This window comes from Melitaea cinxia, chromosome 23 (assembly GCF_905220565.1).
Source record: "Melitaea cinxia chromosome 23, ilMelCinx1.1, whole genome shotgun sequence".
Lineage (NCBI taxonomy): Eukaryota > Metazoa > Arthropoda > Insecta > Lepidoptera > Nymphalidae > Melitaea > Melitaea cinxia.
In genome coordinates, this window is record NC_059416.1 from 3,701,723 (window position 1) to 3,727,586 (window position 25,864).

A 25,864-nucleotide genomic window follows, 5' to 3' on the forward strand; every position below is an offset into this window, starting at 1 on the left:
CTGTTTAGTATTTTTTTCGCGAAAGTAGAGACTCTGAAAGTAAAACTAAAAAAAAGTTTATTTTACTCACGTGACCATAATGCCAGGAGCCATGAATGCAACCATTTCAGTCTCCATTGATCCGTATATCGGCTCTTCGAATTTAACGGGAATCTGAAAATTTCACATGTAATCATTTCAACTACTCAAATAAATATGAGGATACACATTATAATACAGTTTTCTGAATCCAAAAATAATAGTTGTTTATACTTATATTCTCAAGTAATTCTCAATTTTAGATTAGCATCAAAACCTGACTCTTATCTATACTAATATTATAGAGGTAAAGTTTCTAACTTTGTTTGTATGTAGGAGGTAATCTTCACAAATACTGATTCGATCACAAAAATTCTTTCACCAACAGAAAGCTACACTATTCAGGAGTGATATAGGCTATATATTATTGTTATTGAACAAAAAATTCTGTGAAAAATAATAGTATAAGTAAATCAAGTCGAAGAAATGCGAGCGAGATGAAAACTTTATTATATATTGGCATCACAAAAATTACGAGTATAAAGATCAAAGTTAGTTCTTGCCTCACCTAGTAAAGTTTTCGTAAGATGCAACAATAGCGGTATTCAATATCAGTAAGTCAAGCTGTGGTTAAATCCCAGTACCTTATGTGCTTAGAGTGAGATCAGACCACGAACGATATAAGATCGTAGGAAAACTATCGTGTTTTGGTTTTTACAGTTATATTTATTATAGTTACCGTCACAAGGTCTTCATTTTTCTCACAAGCTTTCATACTGCGTCTCGCGAAGGTTTCGTAAGCTTTGAGAAGTTTCATCTTCACAAACTGCGAGATCTGGTAGTCTGAAATATAAGATTCTTTATTTAGTTGACTTTGAAATACACAGGTCGAAGACGGGCAGCAGCGTCTTCGGTGCAACAAAGCCAGCCCTGCGATCACCAACCCGCCTGCCCAGCGTGGTGACCATGGGCAAAACACACGAGTTCACGCCATTTTTGGCGTAAACTTGTGGAGGCCTATGTCCAGCAGTAGACTGTATTAGGCGAAGTGAGTGAGTGATTTAGTTAAAGTCTTGATTTCATTTATGTGAACCTAATTGTGAATTTACGAACATACATTTATAAAAGAAAGGAAATCTATTCATTATCGAATAGCCAAATTTAAGAACGTTTACTGAATACAGGATCGAGTTTCAGTTAACTTTTACTCGATTAAAGTTCAGTTCCTACATTATTAAGTCTACATGTATATAATCAACTCAGATTTACATCGACAAGTAATAAAATGACGAGTCAAAGATGCATTACTAGGAATAAATCAAAAACTATTCGTCACATTTCGATCAAATTAAATGGCAGATAACCCAAAGTAGATACCAAAGAGTACAAAATAGAGTTTTTGAAGACAAGTAAAATAATAGTAGAAGCTGACATCAAAATAGAAACTGCTAGTTAGACCAAAGTGTACCGACCGCTAAGATCAATCCAGACACTGATGGTGCTGTCGTCCACGACGTCATCGTCCACGTCGCCATCTTGCACTCGAATGGTGAGCGCGTCACTGAAGTTCCTCGGGAAGTACAGCGCGCCATACACGCTACGTTTGGTTACCGCGACCTTAGCTTCTGTCGTCGAGTTATATATCGTCTGGAAGTATGGAATATGTATGTTTGAGTGTTTGTATGAATCTATAAACTATAGTTTAATCCTGTAGTCTTTAAGTTTCTTTAAAAAGGGATTAAAAAAAATCAAAATATGACATCAAAGAAGTCACCATCACTTTCAAATGTTTTTAAATTCAAAAATAGTGGTTAAAATAATTAATTATTATATTTCGTGAATCTAAAGGTGCTTCATACATTTAACAAAGTACTGAGTTCTTTTAAATATTGTGATCATCATTGGAGTAATCATTCCACTTTTAATGCGAGTATCTAGTTATTATATTTACGTTAATGTTATCAATAAAAATGGGAGATAAGAAATAAAGAAGACGAGATGAGACCTTTACTTTACTTTTAGTGGACAAAAATTAATTTAATTTCACTTTAGTGTATCAAAAAAATAAATCACGAACGGGTTGGCTGAAAAACTCCTGGCTAGCTTCAAATTATATTTTATTTAAAAATTAACTGATGGAGTTAAAGAATAAATTTAATATCACTCGATAGTATGCAATCTGTAGAAAATGGAAACATTGGGTCGTCTTTTATTTTGCTTTTGGTTGGCAGGTATAAACAGGTATATTGATATATATGGACACTGGTCATGTTGACCCACATGTTTAGTAAATAAATCTTACATTTAAACGAGCGTTGTTTCATTGCGAATGACACAGGTTTGTCTGCTAAAAACATGGTTTGAATGGCGGTTGGCGAACAAAATATAGCTTGACCAGAAATTTTTCAGCCAACCCGTTAATTATTTATTTTAAATACACTAAAGTAGGAATAAAATTCTTTTTATCCATGATACTGATGGGTGAATATCGTGTCTAGTTCGAATCTTAGGCTATAAAAATGAAAATAAATATCACACTCCAAAATTGATTGCCACCGCGTTGGCGCAACGGTCACAGGATTGTACCTATTGAGTTAGCTGTTGCGGGTTCGATCCCCGCACATGACAAACATTTGTATTGGCCATACAGGTGTTTGTCGTGGTCTGGGTGTTTGTGCAGTCCTTGTGGGTCTCCCCACCGTGCCTCGGAGAGCACGTTAAGCCGTCAGTCCCGGTTGTTATCATGTACACCTGATAGCGATCGTTACTCATAGTAGGGAATATATCCGCCAACCCGCATTAGAGCAGCGTGGTGGATTAAGCTCTGATCCTTCTCCTACATGGGGAAAGAGGCTCATGCCCAGTAATGAGATATTACAGGCTGAAGAGTAAAACTGATTTTGATAAAACACGGCGTGTCAGAAATTTAAAACAACCCAAGCTGATACCTACCGGGTATAATTTTTGTTTCTCCATTTCCTCGAGGAACCAGCAACTCGACATGTACTGTTCGCAGATCTCGTCTTCCCTCTGCTTCACGATTGTTACATTACCATAACTACAAATATTCGCACCCACTGTAAAAAAAAGCGTGTGTGTCAGCTCTGACGCACGACTGGAGTTTACGCCTTCAGATCAACTGTCTAAATAGGCACAAAAAAGGCTTACTAGTCTAAGAAAAAGATTAATAAATAAAAAATAACGAGGTCATTTGTTCTGTACATTTTACTCCTCATATTTTTTTCATACCTCGGTATATATTATTACTAGCTGACCTGGCAAACTTCGTATCGCCTTATTTTTTTTCTTAAATATAATAATTACATATATCAAAACAAAATATACCCTATCTTTCAAGTTGGATCAAACTGCTCACGGTGTGCAAATTTGATTAAAATCGGTTAAGTAGTTTAAGAGTTCATCGCGGACAAACATTGTGACACGAGATTTATATATATTAAGATATACCGAGCCTTATATATATGCCTCATATGAAAATCGATTCTTAAGAAGTAACCTCCAAAAAAGTTTTTTGATTGGAATTATATTCTGTATCTTTATATATATGTATATATAACTATAGATACATACACTCTGATATAAATGTTAAACTAAAGTAATATTGATTTTATTTTATTATTTTTTATCTTATATTTCTTTTCATAAAATAACATAATATAATTTTCATATAATCTGTTATGAGAGTTGGAGGACATTAACTTATGACAGGAAAACAGTTTAGTTTTTAGAAAAAAATTTAACTAGTTTTAAAAATATTTTTGGCCAGTAGAGTTGAGGATTTTTCATTAAAAATAGTATGATGACTATTTTAATCGCATTACAATCTAGTCTTAACAACAACGTCCCACACTCTGTTTGTCTACCTGTTACGAAAATCGTAACCACTGTTTATCCAATTTTAATGAAACTCAACATGGCTATATGAAGCTTAAAAAAAGACAATTTTTAAGAAAAATTTAACTTTGACATTATTGTAAGTGTATATATGTATACTGTATACTTGGAGAGTAAGCGGCTTCGTCGTTAACAACAGCCAAATGGAGGTCCCTCGGATCGTGTCCTACCGCGAGGAAGAACGCCACCACTTGTATGATGGGGAATAGAACGGAGAATATTAAGCCGCTGAAAAAAATAAAGATCATTTTGTAACAGATTATACAAAAACGCTACGCTAATTCTAGTGGTGCCATCTAGTGGCACAATATTATAAACTACATACTTATAGCATTCAATAATAAAATTCATTATATTATATTTTTTATTCTTAAAAACGTAAACCTGAACCAAATGTAAGAGAAATATCTTTGGATCGACACTCATCAACTATCTTTACAACTACCGTGGCTTTAGCTAGAATCAATACTATTTTATGACAAAAAGTAGTTTGACATGCGTCAGTCTTTAATGAAAGCGAAGTTTGAATTTTGAACATGTTAATTAGTCTTTGGATTGCTACATTGTTATGTATATATAATATTGAATGTATTGTAATGTATTGATAATGACATTATTCTGACGACTTGTTCGAATGACATATTCTTATTGTTTTGACTCATTTAGCGACAATAGTGCCTTTTTGCGATATTTTCTGTAAATCAATTATAATAAAAGATCGCCCCAGTGATAGTTAAATTATCAAATTATATTCGTTTTGCATTCAAATAAATAAGGATAGTAATTTAGCAGTGATAAATAGTACTAATATTTTAAATTATTGATTTTAGACAAAGGCATTAATTACTCAATATTTTGTCAAATAGCAACCGAGAAGCGATAGTAACGGGAAACTAAAGTATTTTTCTAACATTAATAATTTTAATCCCCGTCTCTATATATTTTTACATATAAAATTAAATAATTAAGTATGTTCACTCAAAAGGTGTTCCTTTAAGTGGGGGCTTCTGTACGTGCTATAGATTACGTTCCATGTAAAAAAAAATCCTAGCTCTTTGTCAAATTTTACATTATCTTAATACATGTACAAGCTACTGTGGTAACACACTTCTGTATAACCGGTCAATAATATATTTTTTAGCTCTATTACGTCGATAAAGTGAAATATTAATACTAAATATCACACACAAATAAAGAGCTGCATATAAAAACAAATCGTTTTTCTCGTAGAATGTTTTTTACTGTAAATTATAGCTGTGTTTACGCGCTCACGAAAGGTATCGCGCGGAACGAGTCTAACAATGTAGCTCATCTATTTAAACAAAATCAAATTTAGAAATACACCTACAGAACCCCCCATTTGAAGGAACCTAGTTAGGAATCGAACGCTTATTATTACAATAAAAGACAATAGTCAGGAAGTTTCGTTAGTTAAATATAATTTTAGGAAGTCTTTCCGTTCACGTATAGATAATCGCATGGTCACGTTACACGCCATATTGGGGCCGGAATAAACCACGGCTGATACAAAAATACGTGAATGTACTATAAAAATAAAAAGCAAAAATTATCATTGAAATATAAAGAAGAATGGAATCGTTGTTATCTAAAATTAGATTGGGGAAAGGATAAAAGATGGTAATTTTGTAATTAGCCTTAGACTTTCAGACTTAAAAGATTTATTTGAGTTCATGTCAATACTGTTAAAATAGTTAATTCTATAAATAAAAATGAATTGCCAATACGTCAGCACGCGTATAGCTCCCAAATGACTGGACCAAATAGGATCACCTTTTTTTTTGTTTTTATTATATTTAGTACAAGGCTTATACATACAAAAGAAAGTAAAAAAATCAACGCATTAACGTTAAAAATATGAGGTTCGCAGGTCAGCAATATAACTTGCTTCGTATATAATTGTAATCGTTATAGTTTGAATTTGAAGTTTTAAACTAACGCCTTACCCCGGATGTCTTGAAAATTGCTGTATACTCTTAATAAAAACCGCTTTATATCGTCCTCTTGACATTTTCTTCGCATATTCTTTTTCCTTAGTTGTTAATACCTGAAAATAGAAGATACATTTTGTATGTGCAAAACAATTTCGCTTATTATAGTCAATATTTTGCACGCGTTCTTACAAGAGTACAATTTACAGGCCGAATAAATCAATTAATTAATAATTATCTTGGTGTCTTCCCTGCTAATAGACAATTGATATACATATGTTATATTTGAATTTGGAATTCTGAATTTATCATTATGACTTTCTGTCACTACAAAACACTATTTAGGATTGAATGTGTTTTAAAGAGCTCACCAAAGAAAAAACGCATAGCTTCCATGGTCGCTGTCATCTATGTACGTCGATGACGAGGAATGTACTTTTTAATAAAACTAAGCGTAATTAAACGATGGTCGCCCAGTGGTCGAAATTTGACCATAATTAACAATTTAAATTAAAAAAAAATTATGATAATAAAGAACCTTTTTTAAAAAATTTCAATTTGACTACATACTTTGACAACCAACAAAAGAGTATATGTGTGTGTGTGCCAAATTCATGGTAGTGTGTGTTTTTTTAGTCATTTAATATATTTTTATGCATAATTAAAAAAAATTAGCATTCTGCACTTCTTCTCTATAAAAACTATAAGTGTACGAAATTTCATACTCCTACGTCCGCGCAATTTTCGTATCTTGGTACAAAGTTTTTGCTTCATATTAATATATGGATAAAACAGAGTCAATTATTATTTTACTTACATCTGTGCTACTGGTAACTACGCTAAAGTCTTCTCTGGAGGGATAACGGTTGTCGTTCACTATACTACTCTCGGGTATCACGTCGGGTGAAGAGGTGAGAGCTGGAACAAGAGGAAGTTATGATGACAGCACCTAAACACTAACTGAAAGTCTAAGAAAGTTCGTGTCTTCAACACGCGACAGGACTAATTAAGAACTTATTACTGTAATATTCCACAATTAAAGTTTAAAATTAATAAAACTCCAATACATTCGTACCATAAATGCCAATATAGGTACTATTTTACGTTTATTAATTTACATAAAAGCTACAAGCGCTTTAAAGCGTCAGTGTCACGTGTCAGTCGTGGCACATTATTTCATTGCCCATATTTGTTTCATACTGCACGCTTTATGCTGTTTCTTAAGGAGTTAGCTTCATAAATATATAAAGATCGTTCATTTTTCATATGCCAATCACTTATTTATCTAAATGTCATATTTATATTTATTATTTTATTTAGGTTACGATTCAACTATTACGTTTGCGGGATAGGTTTAATAATTATCAAATGACTTGTTTGACATTTCTCGAGACAGGATAACTTCTACAGATTTAGTTAGTTAGAAATAAAACCATTTTTATACCACTAGGTCGGCAAACAAGCATACGGATCATCTGATGGTTAGCGGATACTGTAGCATTATAGACATGTAAAAAATTTGTTTAACGTTTTTGATTATTGATTTTTCCTCCTTCATATGTGCACACTTCTAACCGCTGCTACTGTATCGTGTCCAGTACCCAAAGGTTATCTGGAAGAAATCGCTATTTAGCGATAAGATCGCCTTTGTACTACTTATATTGTATCCTTCTTTATATGTATCTGTATTTTGGTGTACATTAAGAATAAATAAGTAAAATAGACACTGAATAGATAATTACAAGTGCGTTACCCTATCATACCCCCTAACCCCCTTCGAAGTTCTGGCCACCTTACTCACCATAGGAATACAATGAGAGCAGTATTATTTATTTATTGAGGTACTACCCCAGTGGTGATCATATATGTAATAGTTACTCACTCGATCTTCGTCGGTGGGAATTTTCATGTTGTCGCATCGCCATTTTCAAAAAAGCGTTTTCGAGAGTATCACAGTCGTATCGTCGAAGGATTTCATCTGGAGAATCTTCGTCTAGAAGCTGACCGTCTCGAAGGAGACCAATCTGCAAGGAAATAAACAAAACTTAGTTTTTTTTTATTAATTGATTTTAAATAAAGCTTATAAGTATATTTTTTACGTATGTGTTACAGAGGGTAGCTATTTACACTCCAGAAATAAACAGACACACAGTCATACCCTCAAACACAAAACTTTTCCTATTTATCTTTTTAAAATATTATCGTCTCTTCAATTTCAAAACTGTCTACTATGTTTCCTTGACCATGTATTATGTAATCTTGTATATGATCTGAATCTCGGAAACGGCTCCAACGATTTTCATGAAATTTAGTATGCAGGGGATTTCGGGGAAGATAAATAAATCTAGCTAGGATTCATTTTTAGAAAATTTCCTTGTATCCCTGTTTTTAGACAATGAAAAAATGGCTACAATATCTTTATAATACGAAGGGAAATTGCGCATCTATCAATAAAGCTGTAATAGCTCAGGTGGGAAATCGGCCAGTCGCGATCGACTGAAAAGACCACGGTTCAAATCCCTGTCTCCAGATCGATTATTTTTTCTTTTTTTTTCTAATTGCACTCGTTATTTTTTATTTAAATAGCCAGTTCTCATTTTTTATTATTATGTCGGTAAAATCGAAAAATATTATTCATATTTTTAACCGACTTCCAAAAAAGGAGGAGGTTCTCAATTCGACTGTATTTTTTTTTATGTATGTTACTTCAGAACTTTTGACTGGGTGGACCGATTTCAACAATTTTTTTTTTAAATCGAAAGGTAGTGTGTCATTTGGTCCCACTTATTTGAGATCTAACAACAACTTTTGGAGTTATATCTAATAATATGTTTTTACTTGACTATTTTTTCGTCGACCAACGTAGGTAGGTGGGTATTATACCGTATAACTTTTTACAGGGTATACCGATTTTGATGATTTTTAATTTAATCGAAAGATGATGTCTATCGTGTGGTCATATTTAAATTTCATCGAGATCTGATAACAACTTTTGGAGTAATCTTTGATAATGCGTATTTATTTGACTAATTTTTCGTCTATCTACGTTGTATTACTTGTCGATGTAATTGAAGTCGGTTTTTTTCGTTTGCGAGCAAATACAATTATATCATTATTATTTTTTAATTATTTTTTTATTTTTGATTTTTTAATATTTATATGTTTTTTACTGTCAGTAAAAAAAATATTCTTCTTTTATAAATATGTAATTCGTATTTTAATATGATTTCCAAAAACCACGGTTTACTAAAAACACCAAGCTAAGCTCAGTCACCCAGGTACTACTTATACTTATCTAGCCCGAGACCACATTTAAATGCTTATTTATGTCCAAATTATTAAATTTATGTCAATGTGTGAAAAATATTGTGTTTGTAATAGTCTACTAATTACTAATAATCACATATATTATAATATAGATATAAAAAATATAGATATGTATATATGTATGTTATATGAGTAGGTACTTTTTAGTGTCAAGAACTGTTCGTGTAGCAACATAGATCTAGCATGAGTTCTCAAACTATTTTATATCAATACTGCTGCCAACTATCTGTTTTTGAGAACCCCTCCAAAGTAGAAATCGTTTTATAATTATTTGATTTTATCATTAAGTTTTATTTAAATTAAACCCCCGCAAATGACAACAACTTATCCGCCTACCCGCATTGGAGCTGCGTGGTGGATTAAGCTCTGATCTTTCTCTCGGGAAAAGAGGCCTTTGCCCAGCAGTGGGATATTACAGGCTGAAGCGACATATTTTGATAATTGACCCATATTAAAACATTTTTTTAAATAGGACCACTTTCACAAATATTAATTTTTATGTTTTTTTTTTCCGAGCTAAAATTGAGTTCCTGGGGTGAATATAAAGCACTTTGAGAATCACTTGTACATATGTTTTAAAGTACTAATATTTTAGGTAAATACGGTGTAAGATGATTGACGATCATTTACGTCGTTTGTTTATACTTATATTTGATAAGTTTTCATATTTAAGTGTGAAGTATTTCTTAAACTTTATATCAAACTATTGAGTACTTGCGATTTCGTTTGCGTCGAATTGTTGTTATGAATAATTAAATTTTTTTAATGATAATTCCTTATATGTCTCGCGGTCGTTCTTTTGCAAATAAATTAAAATAAACACAATTTTTTTAAACATATATAATTTAAAACGATACTCGAAAATTATTACTTTTCCATAGAATCTTGTAGTAATTATTATTTGACGTTTGTGAAGATGACGTTTTTCATTAAATATATATTTCTTCGGCTTGTGTATTTCAAAGCCGCTGCTGGATGGTTATCCCGCCATCTGTCAGCTTTTTAGGTTCCAAGGTGGTAGTGAAACTGTGTTATCCCTTAGTCGCATCTTACGACACCCACGGCAAGAGGGGGAGGCCATATTCTTTTCTACCGTAACAACACAGCAAACGAATTTGATAATAACACCTAATCTAGATAACTATACGTTCGTTTAGATGGTATTCTGATTCCAGGATTTATGATACACGTTTTTTATAACTTAGACTAATTTGACTCAGTAATAGAAACAATACAATGATGATAGCTGTATTAAATAAAGATCGAACCTGTGATAATTATATAAATGCTTAATTTACTACCAAGTCGGTACATTTTGAAGGAATAGTATATATATAACTCTCGCTCTTTTACCGCATATCTCCCGACCGTGTTTGATATTTTACGATTCTATGCCAAACGAACCTATGTAATATTCGGAATCTTTCTGCATCAGTGTCATTGCCATAATTCAGTAATTCTGATAGAGTGGCAAATATCCATTCGTTTATTACTTTACATGCCCCGCACCGTCCATTCCATTCAACAGTTTATACAGGATGAGATTCGATGGTTTTCAAATAAATTGGATAATATTCTTCGTACAACACAGCATTATATTCTGTAGTTTGCATCTGTTAAAATTAAGATGTTAAACATTTTTGAATATCATATCAAAAATTGACCGCTCCAGCGGGGTTCGAACCCGCGTCTCCGACTTACCGTGTCGACACGGTAAGTCGGAGACGCGGGTTCGAACCCCGCTGGAGCGGTCAATTTTTAATATGATATTCAAAAATGTTTAGAATTCCTAATGTGGGTAACACAAAAATAAAAATCTTAGATATTAAGATGTTAAACTAAATTAAGAAACAAAAATGATAAGAAGTTCTACAATATGACAAATCAGTAGAAATATACTTAGTTTCATCCTATTAGTTAAATGCTTACATTAATAATGTATATGTATAAACAAATATGTAGGCAATATTGCAAACTGCTCAGTGACAAATTATACCATTACATAAAGAAAATGACTATCACTCTTGATAGTGCATTGGCAATCTGAACTATTATAATATAGGGCGCTGTACGGTATAAAACGAGAGCGAGGCGAAGCAAAAATACGCGACCAAACTTAATATCATACTATTTTGATATTTGTTACGAGAAAGGAATGGATAAACGATGCAATTCGATGAAATGCAGTTTTACGCGACAAATACGTGACGTCATATATATTGTTGCGCCCGATCTTGTAGAATAACGGATATTGCTGTACAATTGTGGTTGGTACGCTGTTTACTTGTCAAGCAGGACAATGGGTAGGCGATATGATTTGACATAATGCGATAATAAGCGCGACCAATTCAAATGAATTCATATTTATTATGACTTATATTTTCTCATCGCGTTGTAGACAAATAAGACGATATGGCGTGTAACAAATTTAACGCAGTTTTTAAGCATAATTTTTAGATATTAGATTAACTTAAAAATAGCATTTAATTTGCAATATAACATTAAATAAGGACTCAATGAGTAGGTAATGTAAAGAATTATTTGCTATGATATGCATATTTGCTTTAAATTAAATGCTATGTTATAAATTGAAAAAAACATAGCAAATTCATGTGCATACAGCTTTAAATATCACCAGAAATGTTATGAAATATGCCTTACAATTCGATCAATTACAACGCGCGAACGAGAGCTATTTTGTAAGACTGAAGTAACAAGAAAAACGAAAAAAAAAACCGAAGGTTAATTGCACTTTGAACAATCTCGTGACACGCAAACGATTGATGGTAACAATGGCTTGCTTCAGCTAGGTCGGAGAATATTAATTAACAAAGGAAAATTAGTAATCCTGTGTTGAATTAAATGGCGTGTGTTAAATTACTATGCATCTTTTGCAAGATTTGAAATGACTCAGCGATTTTTATGTGGAAAATTCAATCATATTTATATTGCACCGCCAAATACTGTTTGATGAGTTTTATTGAGTGTAATGTTCCACACTGCCGGGCAAATATCTCTTCCTCCGTAATAAAGAAGGATAAATAATAAAATTTGAAGAGATAATTTAAGGAAACTTTTGTATCTCTAGAGAAATTTCAACGTGTATCTACGTAAACAACGTGTATCAACGTGTTTCGCTTAAACCGAAAATAAAAATCATCATATCAAGAATTTCGCTCTAGCGGGTACATCGTTCCATAGCTCAATTGGCTAGAGCGCCGACACGGTCAGTCGGAGACGTGGGTTCGAATCCCGCTGGAGCGGTCAATTTTTGATATGATATTCAAAAATATTTAGAATTTCTAATGTGTGGGTAACACAAAAATAAAATCGTACATATTAAAAATAGCATGGTGTCGTCTCCTGTCAAAGATTTTCATTGTAATATGAAACTTTGAATAGTTACGGGTCTCTGTAAAGAACTCACTATAGACGGCGCCACGGTTCGCTTAAACCGAAAATAAAAATCATCATATCAAAAATTTCGCTCTGGCGGGTACATCGTTCCATAGCTCAATTGGCTAGAGCGCCGACACGGTCAGTCGGAGACGCGGGTTCGAATCCCGCTGGAGCGGTCAATTTTTGATATGATATTCAAAAATGTGTATCTACGTGTTTGAGATCTTTAGTAAGGCAGTGTATATGTCTATACATGTGTGTGTAAAGTTGCAGGCTTCAGTTTAATTAAAGAGAATATTACAGTATACTTTATATTATAAATACGATGATGATAATGTAGGCTTTAAAATATTGTGCTATGACTTATCGTAGCCATAAATGTCAATGCGGTTATCGTTAGATCGTAGATCATTTACTTGCTTATAACTGTCAGAGACAGCTTATTTTTATTTCGTTCTTATGGCATTTTAGTAGCGATCCGCCCCGGCTTCGCGCGATTGCAAAAATTATCAGTATTCCTCAACTATACTATGCATGTTTTATACATATAAACCTTCCTCTGGAATCACTCTATTTAGTAAAGTAAACCGCATCAAAATCCGTTGCGTACATTTAAAGATCTATCCATACAGACAGTGGAAGCGACTTTGTTTTACACTATGTAATGATGTTGACGATTGACTATTTTTTGTAAAAAGAACTTTTAATAAAAAGGGTGTCATTTGACGTTGATTATATAATCCAGAACAAACAACCTTTATTTTGCAGTACAGTCTAATAATAAATGTACAGTAAAATAAATTTCCTTTAAAAAAGCCTAGCATTTTTATTTATATAATCACGACCTTCAAAGTACGAAAACGTTATTGATAAAACTTTTGTTTGTGATATTAAATTTTCAGTCCATTTTTGTTCTTGTTGTAATTTACCTTATGTGCTTGTTTCGTCTCGTCGATGTAGTGTGTTGTTATTATAACTGTTGTACCACCTCTCGCCAGTCCAGCCAGGTAATCCCAGATTCTGTAAAAAAAGGAAACTAATATAAATCGAACCAATAAAATAACAGAATAACAATATGAGAAGCAATAGGAGTTTTTAGCACATATTTACTATACAAAACCTTTACAATTACGAGAAAATAATCACGATTGCAAAGTTGCTACAGTTTAAGTGACCGTGCTTCGCACTTCAGGGTTTTGTTGGATTCAATTCCTGCCTAAATGTTTGTGTATTTATACGTCTTTCAGTCAGATGATTACATAAAACCCATGTTTTAGATTGCCAATCTTAGGAATGGATGATGGTGAGTATTATTGTAAAAAACAAATGGAACAGTTGCAAGAATGCTGTCAGCATTTCATCATTACATTGAATCGCGATTCAAAATATCTTAGAAATAAAATGAATCACTCCTGTCAACAGTTATGACTTCGTATTGTCCAGAAAACTCTAGAGTCTTTAAAAACTACATTTATCGATTTATAATAATTTTCAGCACGTTTACTTTGATAGCTAATTGTCTTAGACCTTTGAGTAAAAACACTTAAAAAATCTCATCATTAATTAATTTTCATTGAATATTAAAAAAATAAGGTATAAATAAATTCAATTATTCGGCTATCTACATACCGAGTTTTTTTTTTTTTGTAAATACTAGTTATTTTATCGTGAAAGAGTTATAAGCATTTTTCAAACTTTCTATTATGGGATATTATTTACTATTTATAAATTGATGAACTATTTTTATTTTCTTTTAAGAAACTTTAAAAAAACGAACGAAAAAAAAACCAATCGTGTGCAATAGTTCAGAAGTTATGCGTACACATTTTAAATAAAAATGAGAGGTTTAAAAATAAAAAGACTTACTACCTACTATATACGTTTAAAGAGTTCTGACTCATGGCTATTCCTATTATGTATTTAATGATATAAGTGTCGTATTGTAAACTGTAAATAATATATTAAACAACTTATACATATCCGTATGTACATTTCAAATTTGCTAATGTTTCCTTTCATTGAACACCAAATGTGATAAATTTATTATTAATTATATATTGACGATTTACGATTCTGCCTCTAACATATAACTGCTGGACTTAGGCCTCTTTCTCCGTGTTCCTACTAGGATTATATCTTGATCCACCACGTTGCTCTAATGCGCCTTTGGTGGATATGTTCCCTACTACGAGTATCAATTGCTATCTGGTATTTATGATTGTAACCGGGACCGACGGCTTAACGTGCTTTCCGAGGCACGGTGGGAGGACACAAGGAGAGACATCAAAACCGGAAAAAATATTTGCACTCATCTATAAAAAAAATAAAAAAATATGAAATCTATAATAAAATAAAATAATTCTTTATAACCCGCAGAGGGCGCCACTATGACATCATCTAGACTACCTAAAGAATTTGCATTTATCAAATTTTATATAGATTTAGTGCTACAAGCTTTACAATCAAGCGCGTGATCCAACTAATGGTAAGGTGTTAATGTAGTCTATGTACGCCCACAACCAAAAGCATCGCAAGCGTCGTATCGACTCCACCTTCCTTAACATAAAATATATGTTTTTAAGCTTTTACGGTCACTATGATCACTTTTGATGTTACGGGATTTACTGCTATTGTCATTTTGAACGGCTGAGTAGGTGACAATGGTATCTGCAACGTCGTCGAAACATTACGATAACGTAAATATTTCATCTCAATACTAAATGCTACTTCAGACCAGTATTAATTAGCTATGTATTAATTTAGTAGATACGTGGCAATGGAGATACACATACATTACATATGAACCCACGACCGCCAGAGTCAAGGCGACCTTCAACAAAATCTGTACTATCACACCAGAACGGCTGTCACGCCTTATTTCTAATATATTTCTAATAATTGGATACAAAATAAAACCCTCTTATTCATATTCTAACAGCTATTGAAAACTCTAAGTACCTATATACTTAACACACCCGACCTCCGCAGACCATTTTAAATGTACCAATGCAATTAAATTATAATATTTTTCCTATCAATATTTATCGAGTAGTAATAATAATTACCGTGCCGTAAGGTGATGCATAATTTAAAGTGCACAATACGGTAGGTATGGCTTTAACTGATTTTAAATAGAAGGAGTTTCTCAATCTGAGAGAGCAAGGGTTTTTTTGAAGAAATATTCATTAAAAGAGAGGCAGTTTTAACTATTACCAATAAATAATATTACTTAATTCACTTTTCGATTGATCTTATTCAATCAAAATATTAAAAAATTATTTGATTCCAGTAAATTTGATTAAAATCTCAGATTATGACCGCTGATTTTTCGAGCACAAGCTTAGAGTTTTGCTTTTCGAAATTTATGTTTTGGAGTGAAATCTTGAACGACGCGTGTCTATTTACTTATCCATAGAAGTGGATTATCGTGGATTAAGGTCAAATCCTTTCAGTACATAATGACCCCTAATCCATAAATTTACGTGACATGAATATCATCATTTTTGGTCCCTCCCACGCCCTTGTCACAGATGGGCACATAAGACATCACCCCAACCGGTCTGAAGTTACATATTTTGCAATTTTATACCTGTAAATTCTTATTTATTAAATTAAAACATCAGTTTCAACATATTTTTTTATATCCATTTAACTATCAATTATATTACATTTTAGTATGTAATGTCAAAAATTTCCCACACGCCGCTCCCAACCAACACAATGTCACACTTCGTCGACCCTTTACCCCCCCCCCCCCCTCATTAAAGTGTGACGTAATTTATGGATGGCACCTTACGCAACAACCATACATTTAAAATCATACAGCAAAGACGACATTTAAATCCAAAGTAAGACAACAAAAGCAAATAATGTATTTACTTTGGAAGACTATCAGACAATCATGATTGAAACTCTGATAAATCAGATGATTGAGATAGTCATACTCACGTAATTAATTTAAACAACAGCTTTTAGAATAGTTAGAACCTTATATAATCGATAGATAGATACAAAGATACGAGTAATGTATTATTGCACATCGCTTTAAAATGGTTAATAAAAATAAACGGCTCACACTCAACGGCTCCCAGAAGAAATTTCTCCTGTGTCGGGGTCCGGAAACACATACAATACACTAGCACAAATGTCCAGACCATGGCGAACATCTGTATGGCCAATAAAAGTGTTTGCCATGAGTAGGGATCACATCCGCGACCGCTAGCGGAACAGCCACCGGCCACCGCTTTGGCCTGTGATGGCTACACAATATAATTATTGTGTAGCCATCACAATATGTGATGATGGATGTGAACATGTTTGTATGTTATTTGTACAATAAAGTTACTTATTATTATTATTTTAACAACCAGCTTATATAGACACTTTTTATTAATTAATTGTCTCGACGAGTCCTTGTTTTATCTTCAAATTGAAATCGATTTTCTGTATAAATTAATCTATATTTCATTCCAAAATAATGCTAAAGTCAGTTTATTCACGCCATCGTTTTGACATTTTGATATTTATAATCTTGTATTCCTGTCAAATACCGACATTAAAATGATCATTTAAATAATTGTAAATAATAAATCGATTTACTACATAAAATAATTTGCAAAATGCTTATATTGCAAACGCGAAACTAATTTATTTCTAAAGAATAGATATTTTACGTAACAAGCAAAGCAACACTTCTCATTCATAGTAAAGAAGCTTTTGCGCAACTATGAGACATTTACAAGATTGATTATAAAAACAGACTTTTTTATAAAGAATTTTATTGGTCTCTTTATTTTTAACGATCATTTTTATTTGACTTCGTCTGTAAAGAAGCGTAAGGATCACCTATAATGGTAAGTGGTTTTCGCAGCTTATAGACGCCTGCAACACTAGATGCATAGAAAACGTGTTGCCGACCCTCATCTCACCCTACTCGCGACATTCCAGAGAAGCTCTGGTCACGTTAGTCACTACAGGAACACAACACTACTTGACAGTATTATTTAGCTGTGATTTCTTCTTAGTTTGAGGTAATTTCCCATAAATTCGAGACATACTCGATGCCTCAAAGGGAAACAATGCACATGTCTTAATGGGTGATGAGCTGATAGAGAATTAGTCATGTGACTATAAATATACTTCGATTACATAAGTATCCATTTATGTAAGGAATGCGTATATATAAATATATTCTTATATTGTTTAAACAAATCAAACATTCAATGAGTCTCTTCTTGTTAAGTGTTTCAACAAGTTTTGGTTTGCAAGAATAATTTATATTTCCCTGACATGATAATTACAAACGAGGTTTATTTCTCGACTTTGTTTATCTATACAAATAAATAAAATTGGAGTGTCTGTTTGTAATATTAAATTAAGCGCTTTTAACTAAATTCATATGTATGTATACACGGTACATTTACCAAAACAGCATTTTTTACAATTTTTGTGTTTGTCTGTCTGTCTATCTGTTTGTTCCGGGACTTTCTCTGGCACGTAGCTGATGTAATAACGAGTAACTTAGGCTACTTTTATTTTATATTTATTTTATTTTTTATAATTCTGCAAACTGAACAATAATTATTTTGTTAAATTCCACGCGGACAAAGTCACGGGCTAGTATGTATTATAATATTGAAACATATATATTTTGTTGTTATGTCTATTTTATTAAAAAAAAGATCTATAGCCCAAAAGAAAATTTACAAGTTAACAAGCAAAAAAAAAATTACAAAATAAATTGAAAATAACTATAACTATTTTCCAGACTTTCTAATAGAAAGTGACCATTCAGATAAAATTAATTCTGTCGTGGAATTCATACACAATCCATTTTTTTCTCATAGATCTCTAGAATTGTGTTCTCTTCACAACTGAGCAAACGTTTACCTATGTCTATTAAAATAAAGGATTTATTAATTTATTTGGTAGTTTTAATTTAATTTTATGTAAATTACTATTATAAGAAAAATGTCTTATAACCACTAAACAAACGTACAATTATATAGATAAAATCTGTCGAAGGTATAGATATAAATTATAATATATGCATTATATTAAATCATATAAGTCTTCGCCTTGACATCAAATCACATAATATTTAACATTAATTTTGTAATATGAAATTATCAATAATTGCTTATTTATTTATATAAAGTTTTTAACATAAAAAGCTTAATTTAGATATTATTATGTAAATAAAAATATATAAATAAATAAACGGTTCACATTGAACGTAGAATTTTTGTCTGGTGTCGGGGGTCCAGAAACAGGCACATGTAATTTCCTCATTCTTCCTAATCAACCCTATTTACTCTAAGCTCATAAGTTTTTTTTTTTTTATAAATAAATAAATAATAAATAAATAAATATCTACACAATACACACACGGTCGTCTGTTCCTAAAGTAAGCAACTTAATGCTTGTGTTATAGGTAACAGCCGACTAGTATATAGCTACCTATTTTTTTTTGGAAGGAGACTGCTTATTCTAAAACATTCATTCCAGTTCTATCGATTATGTTTCTCGTCCTTTCATTTTTCATACCGTTTCTTTCTGTCATTTACACCTTTCATTCTCTGCGTGGGTTCTTAACTACTCGAATCTGAATTCTAGGTTTTTATTTCATTTTATTTATTATCAGCATAGAAAATAAGAGAAAGACAGGGTGTATCTATAAAATTTTTTGGTAAAACTGCTTACAACTTTTCATTCTATTCTTTTGCTTATATATATTACAATTCCCGATTGCAACAGCTTTCATCTTAATATCTTTCTGTTGACAGCAAATAAGCACAAGATTGTTAGAGGCTGGATGAGGATTGCAGACAACAGCGGCTGAGCGGGAGTGGGAACAGGACCCAAATTCGCTCCCGAATCCGACCAAGCCAACCTGCCACCGTAACGCCGGACCAGCGGGTGATATACCGGGGGATTTATCGTCCGTATTTGACAGTCCCGCGGAGGGAGGCAACCTTAGTGTTCGAGGGAGCTTCTCGGAGGTCGCTTTTGGTGACGGGCCCTAATTGGGCAACACCGGCAGGATCGCGGAAGTGCTTAGCGTCCCCGTAATCCCACCCCAGGCGAGAGAAGGAACATCCCAGAAGTTTTAGTCCGTGTGAATTGGACATACCAGCTCCCCCGGGCTGGAGTCTTCTGAGTCAACAAAAAAACAAAAAAGGAATGCAGTCAACCGTAAATTTTTTGGACGAGCTTAGTGAGATCTATGACCAGGCTGAAGCGAAGCTAAGAGTTGGTACAAAGGTAATATTGTGTTTAGTTTGTTTCGAAACAACAAAGTAAGCTTAGTAGCTTGTTTTTATTAAAGAGTTTTGATTACAGAAAAACGATTAACAATAATTTTAGATAGTAATGATCTTGACAAATAGTAATAAAAAGTATATTTCACGTCAAACATGGCCTTGATGCAGTTAAATTTCTGATAACTATTGATGCAAAACAACTTTCGATTTTAACTTAAATCTTCAATATATATTATCTGTGTAGCATTCAAATTTTTCACTTTTACGTGAATCTTAATTTATTACACTGCATTTGCATCTGCGGTCACCATTCCATCTGCCCAGCATGGTGACTACGGGCAACACAGGAGTTCGCGCCATTTTTGCGCATTTTTGGCGAGAGCTTGTGGAGGCCTATGTCTAGCAGTGGACTGCGATAGGCTGAATTGAGTGAGTGATTCAGTGAGATTTAGTGGGTATTTTAAAGTTAACCCTTTAATAGTGAACCTTCATAAAAATTCTCAACGCGCTATGCTGTTGTCCTCATATGGTTTTTATTTTTTAAAGAAAATTGCATAAAGCCTGCAATTTTCGTCGTATTTTACGTCGTCGTAAGTATTTCCAAAACAACGCCTTCAAATGTATAAGCTATTGAGCTTTATGATCTTCGTAAAGGTAAATTGTCATTGTCATGAGATAAAAAGTCATTGCCTCTATACTAAATGTTTGACCGCATTAAACGGTACTGGATTTTCTATAAAGATTGTATTACTAAATTTACAGTTTTTTTTTTAAATAGGTTCTTTCTTCATAACCATTAATCATTATGAGAAGGTAACGAGATAATAGATCCATAAATATTATTACGAAATTACATAAATTATACATATACTAGATTTGTAATCGTTAAGCATTCAAAATTTGCATAGTTAAAGAGACTGCTAATCAAAATCGAAATCAATAATACGCTTTTTCAGGCAGATTGTAAAAGCTCTTATAAATATTTATTTAATAATTATTACTAATGATAATTAAGTAATACCATCCAGATTTTAATAAATAATCTGTTACGAAGATAAAGTAATTAAGAGTCCTAAATTCCATAGATATTTTAGCTAGAATAATGAAGTAGAAAATTACGGTAAGAACGAAAATAATATATGGACTAACTTCTATCTCCTACTATCTCAGCCTTCTCTAATTATAAAATGCGGCTGTTGTTGCTACATTTTCTATCCATATTTTAGTTCTGAACTGCACACATCATAAATGAAATGTACTCCAACACATAGTACCTAAATCAAGCCACAACAAAATTGCCACTAAAGCAAGGTGATAAAAAATCAGCCTATCATAAAGAACTCAAACGTTTTTGGCGTCTGTTTAAATTACTTCGATCCGGCTTTTTTTAAGGTCACCTTTATTTGATAAGCAATATTCGTTCTGTTTTGATACAAGACACGACAAATATTGGATCAACAAGAAACGGATTTGCAACGATGTAAAAATCATTCGTACTTGTCAAAGGTTCAAAATTTCCGCGTCGCTGTGATGTCACTCACTATAATTACATTATTATCATATTAAATACTTTATATAAATATCTAATATAAATTCCTTAAACTATATGTAAAATCATATTATAATAAAACTTTAATTTAGAATTATTAGACATTCTTAATAAATTTTATACATCGTTTTAATTTAATTCTAATACCGTGATAGAATATGTAAATATAAGTTATAGTTAAACATTTTAGTTATTTATTTTTAAATGAGTAGTCATATAGAAATGTAATAAAATATTTTTTAAGTTATAACTATTTTAAGAAAATCCGCCACCCAACCCGCATTGGAGCAGCGTGGTGAATTAAGCTCTGATCCTTCTCTTACATGGGGAAAGAGGCCTATACCCAGCAGTGTGGGATATTATAGGCTGAAAATATTATAGAAATATGCTTTGCGTTTTTTTTTAAATTAATATGTTATTTGTTTAAATATTAGTCATAGTTTTAACAGTCAGATAATATCTATTATGATTCAAAGTACTACTACGAGTATGTCTGCATCGTCATACGTAGGTTTCAATAAATTAATAAACGCTTCATATGGAACGGCCCTAGTAATATTTTCTCCTGTGTCGCGGGTCCGAAAACACAATACATAAGCACAAACGTCCAGACCACGACAAATATCTATATGGGAAATACAAATGTTTATCATGAGCGGGGATGACAAGACCGCAAGCGCAAAAGCCCGAAGAACTTTGATATAAAACAGATTCGTAGTTCAATACACTCATTAAAAATATATCATAACTTGATACAGCTTAGTAAACATGTATGGAATGTAAGGTGATATGGAATTTGGCAGCTCGCTTATTTATTTGATTACTAGCTGACCTGGCAGGCGTTGTCCTATCTTGCGAAACGACAGACTCGTGCAGTTGGAGTAGTCGTTTTATTTGAAGAAATTTTCAACAATTTTTATTAATTCTAATCGATTTTTTTTTTAGTTTCTCTACAAAAAAAAAACGATTCGAATTTACCTAGCCTTTCTTGAGCTTTGATATAATATATATTTAGCAATTCAATTTCAATTATAGAACTATAGATTTATTCACTTAAATTAACGGCTTTTATAAGTACTTAAATAGTACTAAAGTTTTTACCGAAGTCACGTGGAATGTATAAAAGTAGGTTCAACACACCTTACTTCTTCGATACATCGTTAATTGAAACAGTAAATAAAATCGTACTTTTCAAGGTATATAATGCTAATTAAATATTTAAGTTTACCATTTAGCGACTGCAAACGATCTTAGCGTTGATATTGTTCATTATGTTGATTTTAAAAAGGTTACAAAATTTTTATTTGCATAAATATTGCTAAGGTAATGTGCTCAAGTATTATGCTCATGATCCTACATTTTGTCATTAAAAATCTATATATAAAAAAAAAAAAACGAATGAGTGCACTGAACAAGGCACCAAATTAGCTTTTTTTTTATTTCCGTTACTCTTTGGACAAGATTTTTAATTGTAAAAATAATATGAAAAGAACAGAACAAGTGACTAGTTAATTACGGTTGAACTAAAGTTCAACAGTTTATCTATATATAGTCAGTCTATATAGTCAGTCAGTTCTAAAGTCCTCCGGCCCGTTGGACCGACGATCTACGTAAGATTGTCGGTGTAGGCTGGATGAGGATTGCGGAAAACTGCATCCCGGTGCATCTGGCGCGAACTTGGGGAGGCCTATGTCCAGCAGTGGACCGCAATAGGCTGAGCTGATAAAGTTCAACAAACAAATAATATATTTATTGAAACATAAGCCATGAAATAAATTAAATTTCATTTTAAAATTTAGATTTATAGAAAGATAAGCTAACTATCGAAGGTCTTCAAGTTAATTCTAAAGCTTCAATGTTAACGTACAACTAACCATTTCAAGCATGTTAATTTGCAAACATTCTCGTCGACCATGACTCAATTAAAATAAAAACAAGAAAGATAGGCTTGTTAGTGATTATTTTAATTCATAGCTCATGGGACAAGGTAAGTGTGTTTTTAAATAGTGTATCTACATTCTATATAAATAAAAATGAGTATCTAAATGTAGGTATTTTTGCGCAAAACTCGAGACAGGACAACTTCACTATTTTTTTACATTTTTAATCGTCATCGTGAATATTCTTCTGGAATGGAAAATTAAGAAGTTATTATATTATAACAAATAATATAATATGTAACGACTATACTAAGCAGAGGATATTACTTCACGAGTTTCACAATCACGAAAGAACGCGTTTCAGATCAGCTTTGAGTACGAGTACCTATATAAAAAGATACAAAATAATTGTGTTTGCTCGCAAACGAAAAAAACCTGTCTGTGTTTCCAGAAAATTATAACCTGGGGATCTTTAAGTCGCGAGTGAATAGGTTACTTCTAGGTAAGCGTGCTCCATCTTAGACCGCATTTTCACTTATCATCAGGTGAAATAGTGGTCAAACGCAAGCCTATCATTGTATAAAAAAAAAAAAAAAAAAAACCGACTTCAATTACATCGACAAGTAATACAACGTAGGTAGACGAAACAAATTAACAAATGCACTAGTCATCACTACGATTTTCGAGGGTTTCCCTCGATTTCTCTGGAATTCATCATCCATCATCGGGTCCTAGTTTCCTTATCATGGTACCACAGTTGGGATATCTCCTTTCCAACAAAAAAAGAATTATCAAAATCGGCTCATAAACGACGAAGTTATGAAGCTATTAAGTCGAATTAAGTAACCTCCTCCTTTTTAGAATTCGGCTAAATAAATAAACAAATACAGTTTACTGCTGGCAGCTATAACCGAGGTTTAACCAAATTAAGCTCTAATGCTTCTTTTGAGTAGATAAAAAGCTTTTGCCCAGGTTGGGACTTTTCCAGATTATTGTAGTTCAATTCGATGATTTTAAACTCGTTAGATGTTTTAACTTTAAATTAAATCAGTAATGACATTATCTCAATAAGTTATAGTTTGATCTACCTATAAGTGACATTAATTCTTTATAATGAAATTATTTAAAGGGTTAAGGCAATAAGTATCTTATAAAAATACTCAGATGAGAATTTTAATTCTTGATATCGTACTTATCTAACGATATTTATCTCATAATTGTTATATTATTCATTTTATTTCAAATTTTAAGAAATATTTAACACCTTAATATACATAATTATCTGTGGTACGCGTGTTTAAATTTTCCTATTATAATTAATTATCTAAAAGTTTTTTTTTTCTGATGTCATCGTGCAGGACTTATTATTTATTTATTTATTGGCTTACCAGCAGCTATTACACTAAAAAATATTACAAATCGGAACATACATTATGGTTAATCTTAGTGCACAACTCATGTAGGTAAACACCACACATAATTAAACACAGTTCAGTAGATAAACATTAAATCACTTATCCAAATAGTGGTTAAACGAATGCTACAAAACTTACATCAAGTACATGTCTAAACACAGCGACTAGTAGATGGTAAATCGAAAGCAAAATTAGTGACTTGGCTCCTAAAACTTTGAAATGTTGTGCCAAATATATTGTCCCTATTATCCCACCTATGAAAATATATTTTGTCGGTGGACATCGTGCTAATTTATTTGTTTGTTTATGACTCACCGACAGCATAACAAAAATTACATCACAATAAGTTATTCTGTATAATTTCAACATATAATGTATGTCAATGATTTTTATGGTAATATACTAAACAAAATGTGTATATTATATAGTAGCTTATGAATGGAAATAAGCAGTGAGATTTGTTTTCTAAGGCTGGATCATGAACAATAGGTATATCCCTATGATTGACGATATGAATCACTTGTTCCTTAATTTAATAATAAATAAATAAATATCTACACAATACACACACGGTCGTCTGTTCCTAAAGTAAGCAACTTAATGCTTGTGTTATAAGTAAGAGCCGACTGGTATAGCTACATTTTTTTTTTGTTAAACATACTAATAAATAATACATATATAAATATATAAATAAATATTTATATTACACCCAGACTCGGGGAGGGTATCAAACCCACAACGCTCGGAGCAGAAAGCAGGGTCACTACAAATTGCGCTAACGGGCTAGATATAATAAGATTATTGGTTCCAATGTAGTTATAGGTAATGTTTGAAAAATACAAAAACACGTTGTTCTACTCTAGCTATAAATGGTTGACTCACCGTTCCCTTAATACTGGATCCAAGCCAACAGTCGGCTCATCTAATATCAACAGTTCTGGATCATGAACCAAGGCTGCCGCCAGCGACACCCTTCTTTGTTGTCCTCCAGATAGCGACTTTATTAACCGGCTGCCGTCCGATAGATCTAGAAGATTCGAAAGGAAATCGAAACGTTCCTTCAGCTTCTGTTGCTTCATGCTGTATATTCTTCCGAAGTAGTAAACAGCGTCCCGTACAGTAAACTCGCCGACGAGGGCAATGTCCTTTG

General features: G+C 32.5%; 1 protein-coding gene across 1 annotated transcript in view; it reads right to left on the reverse strand.

Annotated features, from left to right (window-relative positions):
- LOC123665039 (ABC transporter G family member 20-like) overlaps positions 1–25,864 on the reverse strand; it is a 45,297-nt gene that overhangs the window by 4,741 nt on the left and 14,692 nt on the right. The window contains exons 3-12 of the mRNA XM_045599395.1: positions 25,597–25,859; positions 13,538–13,628; positions 7,765–7,906; positions 6,700–6,800; positions 5,898–5,998; positions 4,040–4,161; positions 2,971–3,095; positions 1,491–1,665; positions 758–861; positions 71–153 (exon numbers count right to left, since the gene is read on the reverse strand). Of these exons, the coding sequence (XP_045455351.1) occupies positions 71–153; positions 758–861; positions 1,491–1,665; positions 2,971–3,095; positions 4,040–4,161; positions 5,898–5,998; positions 6,700–6,800; positions 7,765–7,906; positions 13,538–13,628; positions 25,597–25,859 (1,307 nt within the window). The remainder of the gene's footprint in view (positions 1–70; positions 154–757; positions 862–1,490; positions 1,666–2,970; positions 3,096–4,039; positions 4,162–5,897; positions 5,999–6,699; positions 6,801–7,764; positions 7,907–13,537; positions 13,629–25,596; positions 25,860–25,864) is intronic.